Below are 25,008 nucleotides of genomic sequence, written 5' to 3'. Positions count from 1 at the left end.
ACAAACAAGTGCATTCACTGTATGTTTGCCCAGAGCTTCATAAATATGGAGCATGACGCGTCTTATTATGCAACAGGGCTCCAGGACACACAAACACTCTGCTGCTGTTAAAGGGATGCTGCTCCCCAGAGAACGCACATATGTCTCAGGTCCATATAAAACACTGCCTCTGGTCCAGGAGCAGGGATACACTTAGGGTGTGTGTGCCAGGCCAGTCAAGCGACCTTTTATATGGAATACATGGAGAAAGTCTGTTGGTTTATCAGGCCAAGGTTATGTGTGGGCAGAAACCACACACAGTATTAAGGTCATGGTACATTATAATAATTTAATCATTCTGGGATAAGTAATAAGTGAGAAATAGATCAAAAATGTGGTACAATATTATGATGGGTGTTTTAGAGTTATGCCAAATAAACAAATTGTCCAATGACGTTCAACCGGTCTTCTGTCAATTTATACAATTTTTCAGACCAAGGTTTAGTTTGTTTTTAATACCTGAAAGTTTCAACTGCTCACAAGCAGTTTTCCTCAAAGTGGTCACGTGATGTTGCTGTGATATGTCCAGTCAGCTGATTTAAACAGGTTTTTTCACTCTTTTCCTACAGGTGCAGGCAGGACGACAGCGCCATCTACAGCCCAACAGTATCCCAGGTGTATGAAATTAAAACATCATAGTGATACAGGATGACAAACATCACTGCTGGATTAAGGAGGCAATCAAAATATGGAAAGGTACCCATGGGACTTTAAACCGGGACGAGGGGGCTATTTTACTCCCACACACCTGAAGAAGTTGGAATGCAGATGGCGCTGTCGTCCTGCCTCCACCACTCGGAAGACAGCGCCAAAACCTGTTTAAATCAGCTGATCAGACTCATCACAGCAACATCACATGACCACTTTGAGGAAGAGTGCTATTGAAAAGTCCAAACTGTCAGGTATGAAAACAAACTAAACCTTGGTCTGAAAAAAGAATCTATTAAAACAAATAAGCTGATATTAAGAAAGAGCAGGGTAAAAATAAATCTAGCTTGATGTGTGATATTACGCTTAAGGGTATAAAGTGTTAATCAGCCATGAGAGCATTTTAGATGTATTATAATCAATATAATCATCCATAAAAATATTGAGAATGTTGTCAATATTCAACCCTTAAGTGGATAAACCCTTTGTCCTGTACGCCAACATGGAATACATTTTGTCTAATGATTATTACAAAAAAAACCAATGAAATATTTAATAGAAAACCAGCATTAAAATGAGTTATTTGATCAAACTGAATAGGCACTACACTATTTAAGTTATTTTTACTCTGAAGGTTTGAATGATCCAAGTGGACCATAAACCTTCTACATATAGCGTATGATAATAATAATTTTCAATAGTTATACAGTAGATACAGTATAGACATATTGTAGATTACCCAAAATTTGCTTCATTTTACGACAGTTAAACAAACAAAACAACAGCTAATAAACAGGGTCAGGTTAAAAATCTCAAATTATTAAACACTAATGAGGACATCAATGGTTTAAAAATATAACAGTTTATTTTTAGTTCTGTGCCTGGTTTGTGTTGGCAATGACAACTCGGCCTTGCCACAGGGGACACAGTGACCTGACTATGGCCCTAAAAGGATCATTTAATCCTGGGTGAGAGGGTCAGAGATCAGAGCTGCTCCGGAGCAGGAAGAGAAAGAGGAGAAGGCCAGACAGATCACTCCTCTCTGATTTACATAGACCAGCCTGACACACAGTTTCCATTCTCACGTCTCACCAAATGCATTTTTAGGTCATTTCAACACTAAATCAAGATGAGTCAAGAGTATTTTTAGTATAGATGTGATTTTTGTACTTTGTTTATTTAGGCCTTCCCTGGAGTCATAGTAAACAAAAAGCTGTGCCCCGATTTTAAAAGAAATACATAGATTCTCTTATTTATTTAACAAAATGCAAAAGTCTGTTGGATATTTTAGACCACAGTTTGTTAAAAATGGTTCACACTGAGCTGGGGGTTGCCAAATTACTTCAAAATGCTACAAAAAAACGCTGTATTTTATGTTTTTAATTGATAACTGTGCGTCAAATGAGGTCAAATGACTAAATAAACTATTCAAATAAATATTACTGAATGTTTTGCTGTTGTTTTTAGATTGATTTTTGAATGTTTATGCTTATTTACATTCAAATTTGGATTATGCTTGCACCTATACAGTAAACATCTCACATTGGATGGCACATTGTACAGCACACGTGTGAGTATCCAGGTGCGTTTGACAGCAGAGTGTGGGCAGAGCTGAGCCCTGTCACTCCTGTGTGTGGAGCAGACGTGTGACTCACTTGTTGTACAGAACCACGTCCGGGAGCCAGATGTGTTTGGACGGAAGTCGAACCTTCAGCATCCCGTCAAACTCCTCCGGAACCCAGGTCAAACGATAGTCCTGCCACTCCTGTCAAAGAAAGAAGGGATCAGTCCTTTTTACTCTCACAAGAACCAATGATATTACTTTACAGCATCAATCAGTGTGTGTATAGTTGCTTTTTCTCACTGCTGTACATCAAACAAATGAACCACTGATAATATAAAGGTAATGTAAGTGGAAGACGTCTTTGTTGGACGTCTCTGGGGAAGTAAAACTCATTTGTGCAAAGTAACAAAAGCAGGACTAAAGCCAACAGACCCCTTAGTATGTATCCCAGTTTATGAACCCGACTGAACTTCTTTTATTACAGCGACTACAGCTACAATGGGTGGAAAAAATATTAACAAGGCCTGAAAATTCTCGTTAATAAACAGTTTAATTTGGTGATGACTGATTAATATTTTGTTTTGACATCATTGTAAAAAAAACAAAAAAGAAAATCACTCAACAGAGAAGACATTAAACATTTGAGCTGGTTTTATTTCCTGTGTATATGCTTCAGTGATGGAATGTAACAATAAGTAAGTAAAAGTAGTAAAGTACTGTAATTAAGTAAACATTTTAGGTATTTTAATGTGAATACTTTTTACTTTTACTTCACTAGATTTGAGAGCAGGTATCTGTACTTTCTACTCGCTACATTTTTGAACAGGACTGAAAGCAAAAGTATTTTTTATTATCGTGTGAGAGGGGTTTAGTTTTAACACATTCATAATTTAAGGATACAAAAATATACAAAAATAAAGAAAAAATTGTTTCTGTTGGACAAAATACAGCTCAAATGTTTATCAAAAGCACCATTTGAAGCTTTACTTTCAATTACTCTCATTACTTCTCGAAATACCTTTACTTTTTACTCTTTAAGTACATTTTTAAATATAGTTATACTTTTATTTAAGTAGATTTTTTTGCTCTGGTATCTATATTTTTAATTAAGTAACAAAACCACAGATATGCCTAGCAGCCTAGCAATTAATAATCATACTTGTATTTGACACTGTGCATTCAAAACTGTTCTATCTTCTGTTCCACCTCTATTCAAACTATCAATAGAACAATATGATCACTTGAACACAACCTATTTCTTTCATCTGTGCTTTTAAAAACATCCTTTTTCTCTTTTAAGCTGAACAAAGACACACGAGTACTCATCTACACCCTGACCCCGAATGTGCTTCTAAATATATGCACCAATCACACTGATGAAATCTACTACAGAGTCACCATCCCAGAGTTTCTTACCCAGATACAGTCTTTGTGTGACCTTTAGAGACACTGGGATTATCATTAACGCTACGACAGTGACAGGCCGGTTGGATTTCCGTGCTTTGTGGGGACATTATTACACTCACTTACGTTCATTTACAGACTGATCCTGATGTTATCCATAATTACTACTTTCATAACCGTAACCTCACCCTAAATGTGATAAATGAGTCCATATCCCAACTTTAAACAATGAAAGATATACAATTATCACGATACTGCAATGGTTGTTTTTAGATAATGTCTCTAATACTTGAACTAAGACAGGTCAGAAAAGTTCAAATAATAAATCTGTGTCAGTTTTGCCTCTCTGTTTATTTAAAGACCCCACATTATGCCATTTTCTGATGTTATAATGTTGTTTCCTCATCACAAACATATCTAGAGTTGTGTTTTGTTTCATCCGCACATGTTTAACACACAAACCCTGCATAAATTCAACCAGAAAACACTCTGTTCCACCTTGTGATGTCATCATGTGGTAATACAGGAAGTGCTCCACTGTGTTTTTAAACTCCATACATCTTCAGTAGATTAATTTGGATCATTTCAGTCCTGGAATTGCAGATCTCTACTGAACTGAAGGTCAAAGGTCGCTGTTTACTTGAAAACTACCACAACATGACATCACAAGGTGGAACAGAGCATTTTGGGCTTTGGAGATGTAAACAGACTAATAATAAAGGATTACTCAAACATGTGTGAATGAAACAAAACACAACTCCAGGTCTGTTTTTGAGGAGGTAACAAGATTATAACAGGACTTAAACCTCACAAGAATAATTTTTTGTGTGATATAGGACCATTAATATTTGTATTTATTTATTCGGTCATTACATTCAAATCAAACATTATTCAACTTGTATAAGGTTGTACATAACATTTATATCATGACCGAATACTTAAATATTGCCTAACCCTTTTTAATAATAACACAAGAATTCAAAGAAAAGCAGCATCAGTTCAACAACATATGACTAAATATGTAAACAAAAGAAAAAACTACGAAACCATGACAGTTCACATGAATCATTCCTGAGTCCTGTAATTTTCAAAAAGTAATGTTTTATACCTCTTTTTAAATGCTTCTATTGTGTAGGAGCTTTTTAATTTATCATCCAGGTTGTTCCACGCACTCACCCCTCATTTTTTATTGGTTCTAGTCTTAATTTTTTTGGAATATTGAAAGATTTGCATAGATACCCACAAAGCAAAATGTCCCCATAAAGCTGTAAGTACAGATTTGAGTTACCACAATGCAATGAATACCCCTTCCCCTCCCTCTCTCTTGAGCAGAAGCAGTAGCCACCACACTGGAGGCGTTATCTTTACACTAGCCCCTATGTCGTAACCATGATGCATTGTGTCTATTATGGCTAGTGTCCTTGGATCCCCCTTCACGCAGACATCCATATATCTATAGCCCGCTGATCGGCTCTCTGTGCGAGCTTACATGTCATAAATTCAACTGAGCTCAGGTGCAAAACGGTGTGAACGCTCAATAATATACATCAAATATAAACAACCTTATCATAAATATGGCTCTGCGTTACAGCACTGTGCTTAAACTTGATGTCAGACCGCAAGACCTACGCCGCAATTTATGTCCAAAGCAAATAAACAGTACGTCTCTGATTCGATGTGATGCACAGCCTACATAGAATAAAACTAAAAATAAAAAAAAATCTGTTATTTTACAGTTGGTTTTAATTAGGTTTTCGCAATAGTAGCTTGCTATAGACCTCAGCTGTGTGCTTACAGCGGCATTCATGTAGAACAGGGTCAGCGTTTGGTCAATGGCACAAACCGGATTACTGCAAGGTGAGCTCATGGTAGTACAAAATTATGATTGTATTACTGTAAATGAGATTACAGTGGATCAAAAGTGTACAGTGATATTAGCAGAACAATAATGAAGTATTCGTACTCCAAGTATATAAGAACAAAACGCTTAGAAACCCATTTAACCCATTTCATATGAGCACAGGAGAGTTACATAATATACAAGTATGTTTAGACTATATCTTTATATGTCAATTTAAAGATGCTTATTATTTTGCCTCAAATGTTGCACAGTGAGGCGATAAACATATCTATCTGCATCGAGACAAGCAGGTGACGCTACTGAGACCAAGTTGAAGTCAGATTTGTGAGGTTTTCAAGGTATTTTTAAGCAATAAACTGTCACGATCCCTGTCTGTCCTGTCTTTTTTTGGTCTTTTTCCCCTCGCTTCTGTGTCTGAGCCTGGAGCTGGGATGGAGATCTCAGCTCCTCCCGTGCACACCTGGAGCTAATCTGCAAGGTAAGAAGAGCCAGGACATCCACGTATCTCTGTGGGACTCCCTGATTGGCTCCACTCATGTTTTTTTGTTGCTTTTTGACTCTGCTAAACTGAACACTTTTGCTCCTCACCAGATCCCACTCCCTGGACCCGCTCAGCTCTCCCGCCTCCGACTTTGCTCTTCTCTACCGGCACCGTTCGTCCCGTCTCCGTCTCTGCTACTCACGCTCTGTCCCTGGACCATGATCTACCGTCATTTTTGCACTTGCACTTTTGTAAATAAACAGTGTTAAACCTTTCCCCAAGTTCTGTCTTTTTGGTCCCTCCTGTCAGACGTTACGACATAAACACACTTGCAGTAAAACCAACTAGAAAAGGACTGTAAAACTGATGCACCCTGATACAATTGCACTATATAAACATTCATGTGCACTGACTTTCTATTACCCCACAGTTTTCATTTCGCTGTTAGATAACTCCAGACCAATGTGATCTGCTTGAAGGTCTCTGGTGGTTGTCTGACTCAGAACAAATTGAAGTTTTATCATTATTTTAACTTTTCCGGTGCAGTTCGTCACGTCCGCATGCTCCCATACTGTCACTGATTTGATAAAGCACGATATAAAACTCCAGAGCCCCACTTGTCATACTGCCGCCGCTTCTCGAATGCATGTATTGTGCGGTGGTTTGAGTGCAGCCTCTCCCCGTCACAGCGGCAGGATTAGACTGAGCCAAATATAAAAGACGTATGAGTCCATTTGAGGAGTGCAGATTTACGCAGAGGGAAGGTGGCTCAGATTTAGGATGTTTGATGCAGTGGAGCGTGGAAAGCTTCTTACCTGCGTGAGCCAGACGTTGGTGGTCATCACCTGCTCGCGCTCGTGCTGAAAAAGAAACGTTTTAGGTTAGAAACAAACATTAGATTATTGTTGTTTTAATGATTATTTAATGTGATCCTTATGTGGCATTATTGTTTTAATTTTCTTATTAAAAATGACTGGTTGAAGTGAATAGAGATGTGCAGCACTGTTTATAAAATGAGCTGTATAATTAAATAGATTTGGACAGCATCTCTAATGCCCCAGTACGTAACTTTATTACCAAAAATAGACTCAAATAAAAGCATGCATTCTTTTCGTTTTGATTATTTTTATTGCACTGAAAAACACGCATCTTTACTGTGGGAGTGGGCTTGCATCTCCACAAACCTGACTCTTATTTGTCCTGGAGGAGGGCCTACTTGTTTCTGTGGAAATGTTTCTTTGGCTATAATATTCTCTCCCTCTCTTTCTTTCTCTGTCTCTATCTCTTTCTTTCTCTCTCTCTGTCTCTCCTTTCTCTCTGTCTCTCTCTTTGTTTCTCTCTCTCTGTCTTTCTCTCTCTTCTTTCTCTCTGTCTCTCTTCTCATTCTGTCTCTCTCTCTGTTTCTCCTTTCTCTGTCTCTCTCTTTGTTTCTCTCTCTGTGTCTTTCTCTCTTTTCTTTCTCTCTGTCTCTCTTCTCATACTTTCTCTTTTCCCTCTCTCTTGTTCTTACTCTTTCTCTGTCTTTCTCTCTCTCTGTCTCTCCTTTCTCTCTGTCTCTCTCTTTGTTTCTCTTTCTCTGTCTTTCTCTATCACCCTCTGTCTCTCTTTTTGTTTCTCTCTTTCTCTCTCTTCTTTCTCTTGTCTCTCTCCTCTCTCTTTCACCCTCTCTTGTTCCTTCTCTATCTCTGTCTCTCCTTTCTCTCTGTCTCTCTCTTTATTTCTCTCTCTCTCTCTGTCTTTCTCTTTCTTCTCTCTCGTCTCCCTCTCTTCTTTCTCTCTCTCTTTCTCTTCTCACTCTTTCTCTTCCACTCCTCTCTTGTTCTTTCTCTCTCTCTCTTCTCTCTCTCTGTATTTGTTTCTGTGTAAATGTTGTTTCTTTATCTATAATATTCCACAGTCTGGCATCAAATGTCTCTATTTAAATGGAGAATGTTCTGAAATACTGTTTTAACTTTCTATTTCCATGGAATCATTCAGATGACACGCCACCTCCTGAAAGTTACATACTGTCGCTTTATCCAAATATGCCTGAGTTCCTGTCAGTATAGAGAGATAAGTCGGGCTTTTCCTCTGGAGTAAATCACTGTTATTGGACTTGTTTAGTTTTTTCCACCTGAGATACATCAGTGGATCCTGGAGGGCTCCATTTACATATTGATTTGTCATCTGTTTTTCTGTGTTGCTCGATACAAGAACAAGAACAACTGTCGACATTTTGTGGATATGGGAGTTTAAAAGGGATGCTGATTTGATGATGCTACAATGAAATAATAAAAAACTATTAACTATTGTCTGAAAATACAACATAATCTGAGAATAAATTAATAGAAAGTGAAAACCATACTTCAGAACATTCTCTTTGTAGATACATTTGAAACTGTGGAATATTATAGCCATATGAACAATATTTCCATGGAAACAGGCACGAGAAGGCTCTCCTCCAGGCCAGGTCAGAGTCAGGTTTGTGGAAATGCAAGCTGTCTCACTGTAGGAACACACTAGCTTTGGTTAAAAAGTTACATACTGATATCCACAATGGCAAACATCAGTTATCGGCCACAACAGAAAGACAAATGATTTAATATATTGGTTGAAAAACTCCGTATGGGCCCCTCCCGTCTCCCTGGGGCTCTTACCACACTGATGAGTTGGGCCAGCGACACCATGAGCTGCACGGTGACCAGTTCAGAGCCGTTTGTGGCGGGACGGATGAGTTTGTTGTAGTGGGCGGGGTTTAGAAGGTGTTCCACTAACCGCTCCTCTGTGTCTGCACCTAGGCCCCCTGTAACCAGAGGAACGACATGATTATAGCACGAACACACAAATGTACAAGAGCTTATGTTCAAATGAGACTCAATCCTCATCATCATCATCATCCTCTGTCAGTAAAAGCATGTGGTTTGTTTGAGTTCAGGTAAAATTGCATTTGTTAGAAAAAATAAAATCAGAAATTGTGATTGATCAAATTGAGTGTGCGATATATTTTTTTCATATCCATGGGTTTCAAAATGATGAAAAATGAGTACCACAGTTGACAATTTAAACAAAAACATTAAACGCAGAGCGGCCCAGTCCCTGCACCGTGTCACAGATGCACTTTTCATACAGGACGTCATTTCATTGTGTTTGTGAGTCACATGTTTGAATGTTACCAATGCTTTTCTTTCAGTCTATATCCAATGCGTCTCTGTGTCTTTGCTAAGCTCATCTCTGTAGCTTTGGGTTATTTTCCTTGTATCTCTCTCCCTCTGCCTCTGTCTCTCTCTTTATCTTTCCTCCTCTCTTTCTCTCTCTCTCTGTGTCTCTCTCTGTCTTTCTCTCTATCTCCCTTCTCTCTCCTTTTCTCTCTCTCTCCTCTCTCTGTCTTTCTCTCGCCCTCCTTCTCTCTCTCTATTCTCTCTCTGTCTTTCTCTCTTTCTCTCTCTCCCCTCTCTCTGTCCCTCCTTCTCTCTCACTCCTTTCTCTGTCTCTCCCTCCTTCTATCTCTTCTCTCTATGCCTTTGTACCTCTCTCCTCTTTCTTCTCTCTCTCCCCATCCTTCTCTCTTCTCTCTCTCTACTTCTCTCACTCTTTTCTCTCTCTCTCTTGCTCCTCCTTCCTCTTTCTGTCTTTCTCTCTCTCTCCCCTCTCTCACTCTTTTCTCTCTCTCTCTATTGCTCCTCCTCCCTCTCTTTGTATTTCTCTCTCTCTCCCCCTCTCTGTCCCTCCTTCCCTCTCACTCTTTTCTCTCTTTCTCTATTGCTCCTCCTCCTCCCTCTCTGTCCCTCCTTCTCTCACTCTTTTCTCTCTGTCTCTCTATCGCTCCTCCTCGCTCTCTCTGTCTTTCTCTCTCTCCCCTCTCTCTGTCCCTCCTTCCCTCTCACTCTTTCCTCTCTTCCCCCCATCCTTCTCTCTCTGTCTTTCTCTCTCCCTCCATCTCTCTCACTCTTTTCTCTCGCTCCCTCCCTCCCTCCTTCTCTCTCTCTCTCCCCATCCTTCTCTCTCTTCTCTCTCTGTCTTTCTCTCTCCCTCCTTCTCTCTCTTTTCTCTCTCTGCACCGTCCTCCTCCCTCTTTCTGTCATCTCTCTGTCAGACTCTGTTGTTCTATCACACACATCTGCAGAGCGATGCTTCCAGTAAGTACAGAGCTCCTCCTTTATCTTGGAGCTGTACGAAGCATCTGCTGTTTTTCTTTGGCATATTTTCTGCTGTTGCGCCTTTAGCGGAGCATAAACAGGGGCTGCTAGCTGCTAACCCGGTGCTAATGTGTTGTCATCACTTAAGTGTGAATAGCACAAAAGAAGTGAGTGCTCTTCATCATGAACTTGTGAAGCTTTGAGATCGTGACTCTTAAGATCTTGGGTTTGGCAGTGACAGTATTTTTAGTTTATGTTTTATAGGTTACATTCAGGTTTGTCAAAAGTATCAGAAAATCAGACTTAATCGATACTAAAGCTAGAATCGAAACTAGATCCTCATTTGAGCAGGTGTCAATAGTCTAAAAGTCACATTCACAGGACAGATCTGAACCTTTCCTGTACAGTTTCAGAACGATTTTGAGCCGTATCAGAGCAAATATAAGAGGCGTAGACTAGTACACGTCCATGGACCACAGGCCACATGGGAATATAAAAGAAAGTACTACCATTTATTGCTGAAAATGACTTCTATTGTCTAAATAAAGAGTGTTATCATGACCGTGGTATTGGAATTGGTTTTAAGTATGGAGTCTATTCTTTAGTATCAAAATCGAGCTCTTATCTTAGTCGTGACAACATTACGGGTCCAATTCAGTGACAATATCCAGGCTGGTTATGTTTTGTAGGAGACATTGACATTAGTTTTTACGTCAAGACACAATTTGAAATAAACATCCAAACAGAGAATCCACAATTGTTGAACATGAAAATCAGTGCCATCCTTTCAGTCTCTATTACGTCTCTGTGCCTTTGCTAAGCTCATCCCTGTAGCTTTGGGTTATTTTCCTTGTATTTCTCTCTCTCTATCTCTGTCTTGCCTCCATGGAGATGTTATTTCATTTCCAGGAATGTCCCACAGTGTGACTTTTAAGCTTATTGACATTTCTACAGCTACAAGAGAGGCTTGCATGTCTACAGATCTGACGTGTTATCGAGCCTGGTGGCGTTAAACATCTCAATGGACACTCCAACATAAAATTAACTAAATAAATAACTAACAAAACACATACAAACATAAACAATCTAATAAAATCCCACCTGAATGAGAAAAAAGTCACATTTTCATCATCACAGCCAACACAAACGGCCAAAGCTCCTTATTAGAACCTTTTTAATAACACAATGAAACGGGTCACACTCTAGTTCTTTCCTGAGGTCTTGTATCCCAGTGTGTCGCCCTCTACCCCTCCTTCCTCCTCCTCCTCTTCCTCTTGTGCCTGGGAGCTCTGGCTGTGCTCACTGAACAGAAATAATGGTCCACGTCTCCATTGGATCGATGGAGACACTGCAGGCTGCTATACCTCTTACTCAAACAACACGCCATTCCCAAACAGCTTTCCTCTTCCTCTCGTTCTCGTCCTCCTCTTCTCCCATTTCCCCTGGCTCTTTTTTCACCTGTCACTCTTCTACTATCCAATCTAGTGTTTCCCCATTGAGACTACGGTGGTCCCCGGTCTAAAAACAACCTGTGGAACATATAATAATGCAGTAATTATAAAAGAAGACTATTCATTATGAAATACTGGCAATAAGTGACATTAATAATAATAATACGTTCTTATATAGCACTTTTACAGGTGATTAAAACTGCATTACAATTTTATACATTATTAATCCCTCCAAATTGGGTATTTATAAACTATAATTAGCCACCAGCCCGTCCAAAAACCACCAACACTCACACGCATGCCATTTTAATACTAGACAATGTGGAAGAAGTGTCTTGCCTAAGGACACAGCAACTATTTTGGCCACTAGCGCCCCACTGTGGCACCTGACATTCACAGCGGTGTCCCATCCAAGCACTAACCATGCTTTGACGAGGATATACTGAAAGAAAAGCTGGAAAAACTGTGTCTGTGCCGCCATAATCTCAACAAAATCTACAGGAAACACTGACCCTATCTCCATCATCGGACAGCCGCTACCCATAATTCCCTGCTTCCTTGTTGCGCTCTTGTAGCTGTCCTGTTATCTCCATCTCGTCCACGTTGAAAGCCTCGCTCCTTTTATTGGCCTGTCCTTCAGTAATCCGCAATCATCAATAGGCCCGTTGTCAGCATGTGTGTACCTCGCCTCTGGTTTATGGCGTATTTATTGGGGCGCGTGAGGGAAATAAGCGTCAATGTCTGAGGCTGGAGCGTATGAGTAATGTATATTATTCCCACAAGCTCTAGGCAATAACACAGGCCGATGAGACTGGGCTAATACGGCTGCTTTAAACAGTGATGAAGCATAAAACATCCCCACATTTTCAGTCCGCACCGCCCATAATGTAAACACCAATAATATAAACTGCAGACTAAATGACAGCTTGGAGGTCAGCCTAAAAAATAAAGGCCCGTCACAACACATTCTGAAGTGTGATGTTGCAGAAATGTAGATGATAAAGCAAAACACTGAAACCACTTACATAATGAATTTGAAGCAGGATTATCCCCCAAAATATTCTGTTCTAAATGTGCAATATTGTTAAAGTGGGACTACACATGACATATTTAGATCACCGTGTTAGCGTTTATTGTTTTTGTATTGAAAAAAACAACGTTATAACATGGTTGAAAGGTCCAAAAAATTGATTTAGCATAATATTCCTCTTTAAAAGCATGGGCTGCAATAAATAAATACCAGAATGATAGACTTTAGTTTAGGGTCTAAAGGAAATGAGTTGGGAAAGTTATTTATTCAACCGTCTAGCTCAAATGTTATCATAGTACGGAAAAATAACAAAATGTTCTCCACAAGGACAAAGACAAAGTAACCACGATAAACACTGACCCTGATAAGTCGATAAGGTGATATAGTAATTATAAACTGGCCTCATAAGCACTTTTCCTGATCTGCTTTATTGTGTTTAAACGTTTATTTTCAGGTGGATTGGTTCTACACATAAGGCCCCAGCATTAGGTGAATAAACAGGTGTTGTTCTTTAATAAAGATTGTGTTTGTCTTGAAAGACAAGCAGGTGTAATTGAGATCTTAGTCAAAGGCTAAATTGAGTCACTCATTGTAGTAAAAGATAAATGAAGCACTTACAGGGTGTTAAGAGTTCTATTTACTTACAAGCAGCAAATGTATTGAACTGACTTTTCAAAGTGCTTAAACAAAACACTCATTTGTCAATGACTTTTTATTCACCGTTTAACAAAGTATCAAATGCTGCTCTAGCAATGTGCAGGTCCACACATTTTATTCTCTTCCAGTCCATCCAATCAAACCTAATATGTATGTAAAGATGGTTACTGTGTCTCCCATTACATTTACAGTCTGCTGACCTAAACTCAGCAGGCCGGAATCAGCCCTGATCTCTAACTGATCGTCCAGTGTTTGTCTGCCCATAAATTACATACATTGGTTATTGGTTAAAACCTTCAATTAATTGTGCTTTTGGAGTTCAGACTTTAAGGAAGAAATGTGACCATTACTGGTGTTAAATGGCACCAAAAGTGTGTCATGTTCATGAGTTTCATGCATTATTCATTTGCCTGGCAAATTCAATATATATCTATATCTATGTCTATATCTATATTTTTTATACAGATTGATATCAGTCTGGTCCCCACACCCTCCTCAAAGCGAAGGAGCTCATTGGCCACCCATCATTTACAAATAAAAGTAATTGCAATTTTTTCACATTTTTTTCCACATTGCCCATAATATCACAGGTGTGTTTCTAAAGAGGAAACATGCAGTATATGTATAGAGGGGTAATGCAGGTAACGTCTGGTCACTTGCCATAGAATAAGATCAAATTTAGATGTATTCACGTTAGCGTCAGCGTTCTGTCACATGACCTCTGTGATCAGGGTAACTTGATGTATACCGACTCGTTAAATCATGTAAAAGCATTGGACATTAGATATCTATGTGTGGAGCAGACACTGCCTTTCAAAAAACACCTTCTTCACAGCCAAGACAAATGAGCAAATGAACCAAATCCAATTCAATTAGGACTATTAGTTTCGACTAAGTTTTTTGTACTGCTTGCTCAAATAAGGTTTAGGAATTCTGCTTTCTACTGCTCTGCCAAATAAGCTTTTTGGAGTCATTTAAGAGGCTTTTATTCTGAAATATTCTTAAATCAATATTGTAGGGATGCACCGATCGACTGGCAACACCCATTGGCTCCATACTGGTGGTAGAAGTAGATATTATTATTGATCCTCTACCCAATGCAAGATTATAGTGCTCTGAAAACACAGCCTTCCCTCTATGGACTATCTGAGAGCTTTGATGTGGCCGCTTCAAAAAGCCATCGCGTGAAAGGGTTGAATACTGTGTTATGCCGTGCTCACGCTCAAACATGATCGTATGTGCAGATGTTCAGGTGCGGGACAAAAGGCAGTATTGTGCATTGTTTGTACGAGAAACGAGGAAACTGATTATGATCTCATTGGGTTCTTTTCTACTTAAATCTGTCCTACATATTCAGCAAAATTGACCTTTCAAAGCTTTTAACCATGTTATAGTTGTTTCCCCTTCTCATTTACCCTCTTGAAGTTGTGTTTGGAGTGATTTGTGCATGTTTGAGCAATCTTTAATGGCTTATTTCCCCATTTTTGCTGCGACCAGTATACGCCCACTGCTCTCTACTTACTTCGTTCTACAGTTTTATTTTCAAAGATGTGAAGTGTAGGATTTGGCAGTGTCGTGCAGTCATTTTGGTACAAATTAAAAAACAAAAATCAGCTACTTGTGATCTGCAGCGATCCATATGAGGAGCCGACAGCTACACGGCTCTTTGCTGTAATGACGTTTACAGCATCATCAGCTCAGTGGACTTGTTTCATTTATTATTTTAGAAAAATTTTGCAATTTAAATGTGCAAATTATAACATAATGATCCATGGGTGTCATAGATTATAACACTACAGCAGACACAAGCACAATGTGTCTTCTTTAAATAACAGTTTGATATATATTTCTTACTTTGATTCTTATAATAGTTATTAAGTCTGTGGCACCTCAAAAAATCTTCACAGTTATTTTTACCATCCCTCTTATGCCAGTTAAACATCACAGTCCAATAAAAAGCTATAACTTGTTCTGAAACCCCTGCTACACAATGAGTCTGCTCACTGGCTCACTCGGGTGTGATTGACAGGTGTATTAGCCAATCACGGACACACATGGTGATATCTCTAAATGGTAAACCTTCAAAAACTGTACGCAGTGTCTGTACACTTGCCCAAGGACACAACGACAGAGCTCATCTGTGAGAGCTGTGATCACACCTGTGGGCCAGTGGATCTGATCGCTCTACCAATGATGTTTATGTTGAAAGCGAGATTCGAACCGCCAACCTTCGGATCAGTGCACAAACTCTACCAACTGAGCTACTGTTGATCCTCAGCATAAAAACATACAGAGATATATCATTCTGGATTTGCAAGGCAGGATGTATTATGTTATGACAAGCTCGTTCTTCCAGCAAGAACGTTCTGGTTCAATGCTCTGTTCAGCCGCCACAATGTCTGAGTGAAGTTAAACTGTTGATCCTAAATGGCCCCTTGTGATAAATGAGAAAGTGAATGATTGTCTAAATGTGTCTACACTCAGGTTGTGCCAAGGAGAGAGATATGGTCCAGTACTTGTGACACAATTAGGCAAATGAGATGAATTAAATCATGTTTAATAAGCCTTTTCGGAGGCAGCGCCCAGACTATGGAACAGCGCCCTCTCCCTGTCAGATCCTCTCAGTCTTTAATGCAGTTTAAGGCTGGACTGAAAACCCACCTCCCTGGCATTTAATACTAGCTACACAGGATATCTTGGTGTTTTATTGTTCTTTTGCAATATGCATATCGTGTTATCTGTAGATTTGTTTTGGGTGCCTTTTATACTTTATACTGCTGTGCTGCCTTATAATTATATCATTTACAATAGTCCATTCACTGAAACAGTTTTAAAAGTTGTAGGCTTTTTGGTATTATTGTTAAATCTTTGCAACATCCTCAGTCTGGCCTTCAAACCATTTTATTGTGTTTATCCGACCAAACTGAATAAACTAAATAAAAGATCATCAAGCCTTTTTAATCAGCAGGTCTACAGCCAATATATTTTTGTGTTAAATGTGACAAAGGTCTATATTATAATGTTGTTTTCCTGGAGTTGTGTTTTTGAGGAGGTAAAAGCTTGCTTGTTTTTGGCATAATATAGGACCTTCTAATTAATACTGAAAAAAAATCTAATAAAATAAATAAAAATAAAACTGATCAATATGGATAAAAATAGATAATTTTTCCCATATCCCCCAGCCCCGTGTAACTCTCTGACAGAAATAATACCAGTCAAGTACAGAGCAGGAGCAGTCATGATCCTGCGGTGGAGATGTGTCGGCTGCTTGCATGTTTTACAGCTCCAAGGTCACAGCATGTGCATGTCACACTGTATGGATTCTATTGCTTCATAACTCACCAGTGGCTATAATACATAACACATTCAATTTAAACTACATTATACAAGTCATCACAGCGATTATTTTACCATGACAGAGCTCTCTCATGGACTCGAGATGTGCTCATGCAAGGCTGGGGTCTTTAAAGGGCCGGTAGTACACGAAATGGATTTAAGACATGTTATAATACGGTTACCTCATCAAAAACATACTTGAGTTGTAATTTGTTTCATTCACACATGTTTGAGTAATCCTGCGTTATTAGTCTGCAACATCTCCAAAGCTCAAAATGCTCTGTTCCACCTTGTGATGTCATGAAGTGGTAATTTTCAAGTTAACAGCTACACTTGACCTTTTGTTCAGTAGAGATGGGCAATTCCAGTGCTGAAATCATCCAAATGATTCTAGTGAAGGTGTATGGAGTTTAAAAACGCAGTGGAGCACTTCCTGTATTACCTCATGACATCACAAGGTGGAACGAAGTGTTTTCCTTTTGACAGAAGAACTCTAGATGTGTTTGTGATGAGAAAACAACATTATAACATAGAAAATAGCATAACTTTACTGAGCGGTCTACCAACTGCAGGGAGAGTTCACTGTCTAGAAAGTTCCACCGCATGGCATTAAACTTATCAGTCTCTTATCTGTCTGGTGGCGCCACAAAGCCAAGGTACAGGTGAGATCTGCGGAGAAGCAATCCCACTGACTCTAAGAACGCGTGTTTTTCAAAATAAATAATTTCTACGCACACACTAACCTCTCCATGGAAACAAGCCGGCGGCATACCCTCCACCAGCGAAGTTCCAGAGTGTGTCTTTAAGCCGTATGGACGAGGATACAATGTTCAATAATATTCCTGGACAAAGTATAAAAGTCCCAACTTTCTAAACGTTCCTTATCTTGAGCTGGCCAGCTTAAGTTTCTATTAAACCTCAGTGCTCCCTCCGCCTCGGGCTAATCTCCCGGGCCACGCTCACTGCTGTCCAAGCCTCTACATTTCACACTCACTAATGTAGACGCTTCACTGGACATATTATTGGGTGTACAGCTAGTAATGCTAAAAATCCAAATAGAAAAATTGGTCAATCACACCAAAACAGTCACAGGAAAACAACAAAAAAGAAGAGAAGGATGTGAGAATAAAGATGATGAAGAAAAGAGTTTGTTTGAACATGTGAATAGAGACAGATATATCAGTTTGCCAATGTATCGGACCGATATTTGCACTTTTTAATGTATCTTCTATTGGTCCTAGATCTCAAACAGAAGCCGATATTTTGTTTGTTGACCAGCTGCCTAAAGAATAAACATAAAGCTTTAATTGAATGCAAAGAGATAACTGTAAAAAAAACATAACTACACAGCGCTCTTATAGGTTTGTGATTAAAAAAAAAAGGGCTGTGGGTGAGTTCGTAGTGAATTTAAATGACATAATTTGGGGAAAATAATCAAAATCGACCTAAAAATCTACCTAAAAATACCGTCAGAGCTCATCGACCATCGTTTCTCTGGATTTTAAGTGATCAACATCGGCATCAATCATGAAAAAACACATATCGGTCAACAACAGCTATATGGGAAACAGCATTAAAGAGGCTGGATGGGAAAAATGTGACGTAATGTGATGATATTGCCACAATGACATAGGAATTAGATCATAATAAGCTCAAACTACGACTCCTATTGACATGCTCCTTTGAGTGACAGGTGGATAACATCGATTCGCTTTTAAAAGTGATGTACTCTACTGTCAATGCACATATATCTTAATAAAATCTAAATTGTGACCTACAGGCTTAAGAAAAGTTACATATCGTTGCCATATTACCCGCTCCTCATATTCTTACATTTCTCCTGTATCTGCTATTTCAAACAGAGCCATAGACATGAACAAAGATCCAGCCAGGACACAGAGCAGAAGTGACAGTGGTGACAGTGGCGTGAGCACAGAGAGCAGTGAGCCGGAACAGCACCACTCACACTGAGGACGACCGAACTGACAGACAGGAACTCTCCATCGCTGCTGTGTAAGAGAGACACTATGATATGTGCTGGGACTCATGACGTGATCTACAATAACTACAAGACTAAGAAATACGGAGCTAGATGGTAAAATACTGCTGCTAAATGTCGGCATGTTCTGGTAGGAAGAGGTGAAAGTGACAATAACCAAATGGCTGATATTTACCAATGAAATAAAATAATACTGCAATCCATCTGAAAAACGCATGGTAGTTTTATATAGTTTTAGTTTTCAAGTTTTCATTATTTTGTGGAGAAAGAGAAGGGGCAAAACCACAAAAATTAAGCTAAAACTAGATGCTCATTTAAAGAGATACTGATACAGATGAACAACAAAATATTGATCTAATAAGAACAAGATGAATAGTCTTAACCTAATAGGCATTGATACTGACAAAAAAGATGCACATTTCCCGAGGAGTTTTAAAATACTAGTAATCTCAGAGCTAGTACCATACTACTACTACTACTACTACTACTACTACTACTACTACTACTACTACTACTACTACAATGCTACTCTGTTTACATTAAAGCACATTATCTTTTTACAGGTTTGTGGCTTCATAAACCACAACACCATAGTCTTATCCTAATACTAAGAAAATCGATATGATGATCTCCTGTACTGCCCACCTCTAGATGAGAGTAGAATACAGTATCAGTGGCCCTTTGGCTGAGGTCAGGGTGTTTACTATGCACAGCCCACTGGAGGAAATAGCAGGAGACAGCCCCCACAGGCTACATCCGCACGGCTCCAGGACAGGTGTAAAAATGTCCTTGGATGTCCTTTCAGGGCAGAACTACTGAAGACGCTCATGAGGACAATATAGAACAATTACTGTGGGGGATTTAACGTTATGTGGGTCATTTTGGGTTGTATTTTTTATGTATGAGCAGAATAATTACCTACACTTTTACAGTCGAAAAGTAAGGCAGAAGCATGTGTTCTCTTGTTTTGTTTCACTGCTCAAAAGAACTGCACAATATATCATAATTATACTGAAATCGCAAACTGAATTGGGCAAATGATCAACTCTCAAAGGATATAATGATTTGGTATCGTCTTCTGTCTTTTTATGGAAAACACATGTTAACTCTGTAGTTTAGACCCCAAAAAATGGTCCGTAAAAGCAGAGAATTCCTGTTTCTTCTCTGAAATGTTAATGTCACTCAAAGATCTATGGTCAATAACATTAGAATCAATTTGAGATCTAAATGTTTGAAGATTGAACTTACTGACTTTTTTGAGAGCATTTCTTTAAACATGCACTATGTAACTTTCTTGGTGATTTGTTTTTTACCATTTACCTGCTTGTCTCCATGGACCGGAGCAACTACTATAACTTTCCTTGGAATATTTCACACTATGGCATTACACTTACCTATCTCCATGAAACAGACAGGTGACATAAAGCTAAGTTACAGGTCTGATCTATGAAGAGGCAACCTCGCTCACAGTTACAATGCATGTTTTACAATTACAATATTTAGCACGAATAAACACCTGAAAATGACAGGACAATAACATCACCGTGGAAACAGGTGACACACTCTCCTTCAGAAAGGTTACAGAGTGCACTTTTAAGATGGAGTTTTCCTAAATAGCGGATAGATAAACAGATGAAACAACAACTATAAAGAAAACTACTAGGACATTGTGTATTTATATTTAAAAATGCAAATCAAACTGCTGTTCTCCTCTATAAATCTGTATAAACTAAACAAAATAATGCAACTAATACAAATTTTGACATCATCTACCGGTTAAATGAATAAAGCTCTACAGCCCTCATTTTTCCTGTATCATCCAGCCCTTCCCTGTTCCGTAATGCCACTTTAACACACTCTTTAGACTAAGGAAGCATATTGTCATCATCAGCAGCTCTCCCATGTGTGCATGACTCAAGCTCTAGGTGCGTTCTGTTATTTGTGGCCCAGCGCTTCACAAACGCACTGATGAATGTCTCTCAGCTCCTTGGCGTTGAAAAGGCGTCGGCCCTGTCACTGTATATAGATTAGCTGCAAATACAGATTAAGTCGGTTGTAATTCACCCGATCAGCTGATGTGTGTGATGTGGCTTTTCCGCTCGGCTCGTCGCCACTGGGCAGAAATTAACACTAAATTAGCGACGAGTAAAGTATGTCTAAACAGGCTAATGGATACTTCATTTACTCCACTCGCAATTAGCTTATCAGGAAGACTGGAGATATGTAAAGTAATGCATCTGGAAACAACTAAATATCAGGTCTTATTCTGTGTAAAATGTGCTAATCCTGTAGTTTAGACCTCGACAAACATGCTCTGAAATGCATGGGATTCTTTTCTTTTATTATTTTAGTGAATAGTGCTGTCACGATACTAAAATTTGAAACTGAATTTGATATTCGATACCAATTTCGATAACGCAGCAACAATAAAAATGTTCTTTTCTTGGACAATAGTCATTTTTAGTGCTTTCTTCAGCTCAAAATTATTCTAAGATCACATTTTTGTTAGCATTTTTGCATCTTGCTTCAGTATTACTTTAAGTATTGATCATTTAGTATCTGTTTTCAACACTTAACAACCCAATATTTTAGTTTTCTTTCATTAAGCAGCTGGACGACTTTAAATTGTGAACAAAAGTCTACTATAAAACAGATAAATTGCAAATATAATCACAATTGCAATGCTTGTCTGGAAAAAAATAGATCATATTATTCTATTGATATTATTCAGGCCTAAAGAGGAGACCCAAAGCATGGTTAAGGTAAAGGTTAAGGTAAAGGTTAAGGTAAAGGTTAAGGTAAAGGTTAAGGTAAGGAGACCCAGCACAACCCCATGACTCTGTATTTATGTAATAAGAATTCCCTGTGTTGACAGATGCTGCATCATTTGACAGGAAGTAGTTGCTTTTTTTGCTTCAACGTGCCACTCATTAACCTGCCCACTCAATCCAGGACCTCAGTGTTAATGAGAGAGTGTTGACTGATAACAAAATTTTATGCCCACCCTCTAGTTCCCTAATGGCACCTCTAATGGACACAGATACAGAGGAGCAGCTCAAATGCACCTTAATGTTAACATGGACAGCTTCCACTTCCCATCTTACAATTTCACTCTAGAGATCAGCAATTACTATGGCTAAACATTATGCTTAGACACGCGTTTTGCCTTTGAGAAGATCCCTGCTTTGGTCACTTTTACCAACGCCATTTTATCTTTTAGTGGTGAATTAATAATAATGATAAGGTGAGACGTTGCGTTTGATTTGTAAATGATTTCTATTTTTGGAGTGTGGGCATCTAGCGTTCTCCACTGTGTAATTCCATCGCACTCCTCGTTGCTGTTATGACAAACGTGGGGCCAACATACAACACCAGAGTCATTATTACACAACATTTACGCACAGACGCATTGTTTTTTGCGCGCCTTCATCCCTTTATGTGTTGGGTTATTGACGGTGCGCGCGGTGGAGGCTGGTTGATTGTGGCCTGCGTTGTAAAAAAAAAAAAAAGGTAACACAAAAGAGCATCGATGGAGCCATTAGAAGACACACAAGTTACTTACCTCCCGCGATGGCGAGCAGAGCCAGCAGCAGAGGTAACCAGGCGTCCGTCATCATCACCATTATGGCTTAAAACGGCTACGGTCCACCCCAAAAAGCGCACCGCAGTGACTGAGACTCCGCTACCCCACCTCCTCCTCCTCCACCGCCTCCTCTTCCTCCTCTTCTTCCTCCCGCACGATGAAGAGGCTTGTCTCACTTTCTACCTGGCATGGTGACGTCACGGCTGTGTCCGAGTCCCCCCCTCCCCAAAAAAAGACAAGAATAATAATAATAATAATAGTAATAATAATGAATAATGTGACTGTAACTCCAAAGTGCGCAGAGGTTCAGAGGGAAATGAAAAGATAAACCTGCGGTAGGAGCCAGTCAGGTGCATGTGTCGGCTCTGTGTGCGTGGAAAGATGCGAAGACGTGCCACCGCTCTCTCTCTGCGCGTGCGGGAGGAGAGGACAGGGGGCGGGGCTCATGGAGGGGTGCGCGCGGTGGATGGAGAGAGAGTGGGAGGGAGAGATAGAGGAAGAGATGGGGTGGAGAGAGAGAAAGAGACAGAAAGGGAGAGAGAGAGTCAGGGAGAAAGGAGGTTAGAGGGGGAGGGGGAGAGAGGGAAAGAGAGGGGGTGGAGAGAGAGAAAGAGAGAGAGTGGGAGGGAGAGATAGAGGAAGAGAGGGGGTGGAGTGAGAAAAGGGAGAGCGAAAGAGAAAAAGAGGGAGGGAGATAGAGAGAGAGGGGGAGGGAGAGATAGGGAAAGAGAGGGGGCGGAGAAAGAGAAAGAGAGAGAAAGGGGGAGAGGAGGTTAGAGGGGGAGGGAGAGATAGAGATAGGGGGAAGGAGAGAGAGAAAAAGAGAGGAGGTGGAGAGAGAGAAAGAGGGAGAAAGGGAGGGAGAGAGATGGGGAGGGAGAGATAGAGAAAGAGAGGGGCTGGAGAGAGAAAAAGAAAGAGAAGGGGAGGGAGAGAGGCAGGGAGAGAGAAGGTTAGAGGGAGAGGGAGAGATAGAGAAGGGGGTGGAGAGAGAGGAGGGAGAGAGAAAGACAGAAAGAGGGAGGGAGAGAGAGAGAGGGAGGAAGGGAGAGAGGCAGGGAGAGGGGGGTGAGAGGGAAGGAGAAAGACAGAGGGAGAGATAGAGTGAGGGAGGGAGAGAAAGGAAGGGAGAGAGGAAGGGAGAGGGGGTAGAGGGAAATGGAAGGAGAAGAAAGGGAGCGACAGAGATAAAGAGGGAGGGAGAGAGAGTGGAAGGGAGAAAGGGGTGGTGGTGAGAGGGAGAGGCAAAGAAAGAGATAGGGAGGGAGAGAGAGCCAGAGAGGGAAAGGGGGGGGGCGTACCTTTGAGGCCCTGTGCGTCTCTCCTACATCATGCCAGGATTCTCTCACGCACAAGTCAGACAGAATCTTCAGCGTGTGTTTGTCTCGCTGACCTTGTGAAAGTCAGAGGCACCTGCTTCTTTAAGTCCTTTTATCTGACTAATGTAACGCTTATAGTCAAATGTCTGAAGTGGTTTGAACTTTCAACAGTAACACGTAGGTAATAAATAACATGGCTATTTAAAGGTAGATGTCCTTGTACTTGATTGTGTCCCCGTTACAGGTCACATCTATGGAGAGGCAAGACTCTCACAGTAAAATGCACATTTATCAGGGTATTTTAAGCAATAAAAACACCCATCATTAAATAAATACAGTATACTCTGTAACAATCCAGGCAAAACAATAACATCTCCATGGTGTCAGACCTCCCCCACCCGAAAAGTTACATATTGCATCATAAAAAAAAACAATACTGGGCAGATGAACACATTTTATTTGAATGGTTATTTTTCTTACTAATACTAAAGCATCTTTATTTTCTGATTGCAGCATAACGCGATGGCAACACCCCACCCACAAAGTTAAAACATGTAGAAAACATAATGCATTCAAGTATGAAACTACATAGGCCCAGAGTAGACCACATGCTGAGACGCTGAAGGGCGAGAGGGGATGGGGGGGATATTGCGGCATAGATAGGGGTACGGGGCTACACTGGTAAGCAGAGACGAAGGAGCGTGGGCGAGAAGCAGTGGGCATGGGATGGGTGAGACGCTGTAAAAAAGTAAACAGGGATGGAGAGAGAGAGGGGGGGAGAGGAGGAGGAGGAGAGAGGAAAGAGGAGGGTGGAGGCGGTTGCCGTGGTGACTAAGAGAAAGCACAAAGCGACCTGTTTCTCCTTCAATTTGTCTATTTCCATCACACACAACACGCAGGCAGAATGCACACACTTTTTTTGTGCGTTTATGAACACACAAATGCGGTATGGCTATGCATGTCTTCCTCTTGTGCTATCTTTATCCCGTTTGCCGCTGCTGCCTCCAGTCTTTTCCTCTCTCCCCATCTCTCCTCTCCTCTGCAGTGAATGAGCTGACCTGACAGTGCTCCTCCTCTGCTCTGAGTGCTCTGAGTCGCTCTCTAAATTATTGAAAAGCTGGGACCCCCACGAGTGCTTGTCTTCCCTTGGCTTGCACCCCTCCCTGCTCCCTCTCGCTTTCTCTCTCCTCCTCCTCCTCACCCAGTCCCTCTGCCTCTCGCTTGTCACTTCGTCTCTGGGCAGTGGCTATTGCATGATCTGACCATTACTTTAATTAGTAAATATGATGCAGAGTCATACATGTATTCATAGAGTGTCTAGTGGGTACTTGTGGAGAAGATTTGTCGAGATGGCGAAACACTTTTATTGCACTTATGTATTGAGAAATGGTTATACTCAAATGAAACGCACTTGGAAGGAATATCGTTGCCCTTTAAATCCCCATATGAATCACAATATATCGTTGTGTGATTAGTATAACGCTGATACAATGACAATGAGTGTGAAGCAGCAGACGTACT

General features: G+C 40.2%; 1 protein-coding gene across 1 annotated transcript in view; it reads right to left on the bottom strand.

Moving 5' to 3' along the window:
* Positions 1-22,261, bottom strand: part of chrnb2 (cholinergic receptor, nicotinic, beta 2) — a 29,884-nt gene extending 7,623 nt beyond the window's left edge. Inside the window, exons 1-4 of the mRNA XM_033981380.2 lie at positions 22,148-22,261; positions 8,634-8,779; positions 6,813-6,857; positions 2,343-2,452 (exon numbers count right to left, since the gene is read on the bottom strand). Coding sequence (XP_033837271.1) covers positions 2,343-2,452; positions 6,813-6,857; positions 8,634-8,779; positions 22,148-22,208 — 362 coding nt within the window. The 5' untranslated portion in view covers positions 22,209-22,261. The remainder of the gene's footprint in view (positions 1-2,342; positions 2,453-6,812; positions 6,858-8,633; positions 8,780-22,147) is intronic.
* Positions 22,262-25,008: the final 2,747 nt, after the last annotated feature.

This window comes from Periophthalmus magnuspinnatus, chromosome 16, assembly GCF_009829125.3.
Source record: "Periophthalmus magnuspinnatus isolate fPerMag1 chromosome 16, fPerMag1.2.pri, whole genome shotgun sequence".
Lineage (NCBI taxonomy): Eukaryota > Metazoa > Chordata > Actinopteri > Gobiiformes > Gobiidae > Periophthalmus > Periophthalmus magnuspinnatus.
Note: the sequence above shows the minus strand (reverse complement) of the source record. Positions and strands in the feature narration are given on the sequence as shown.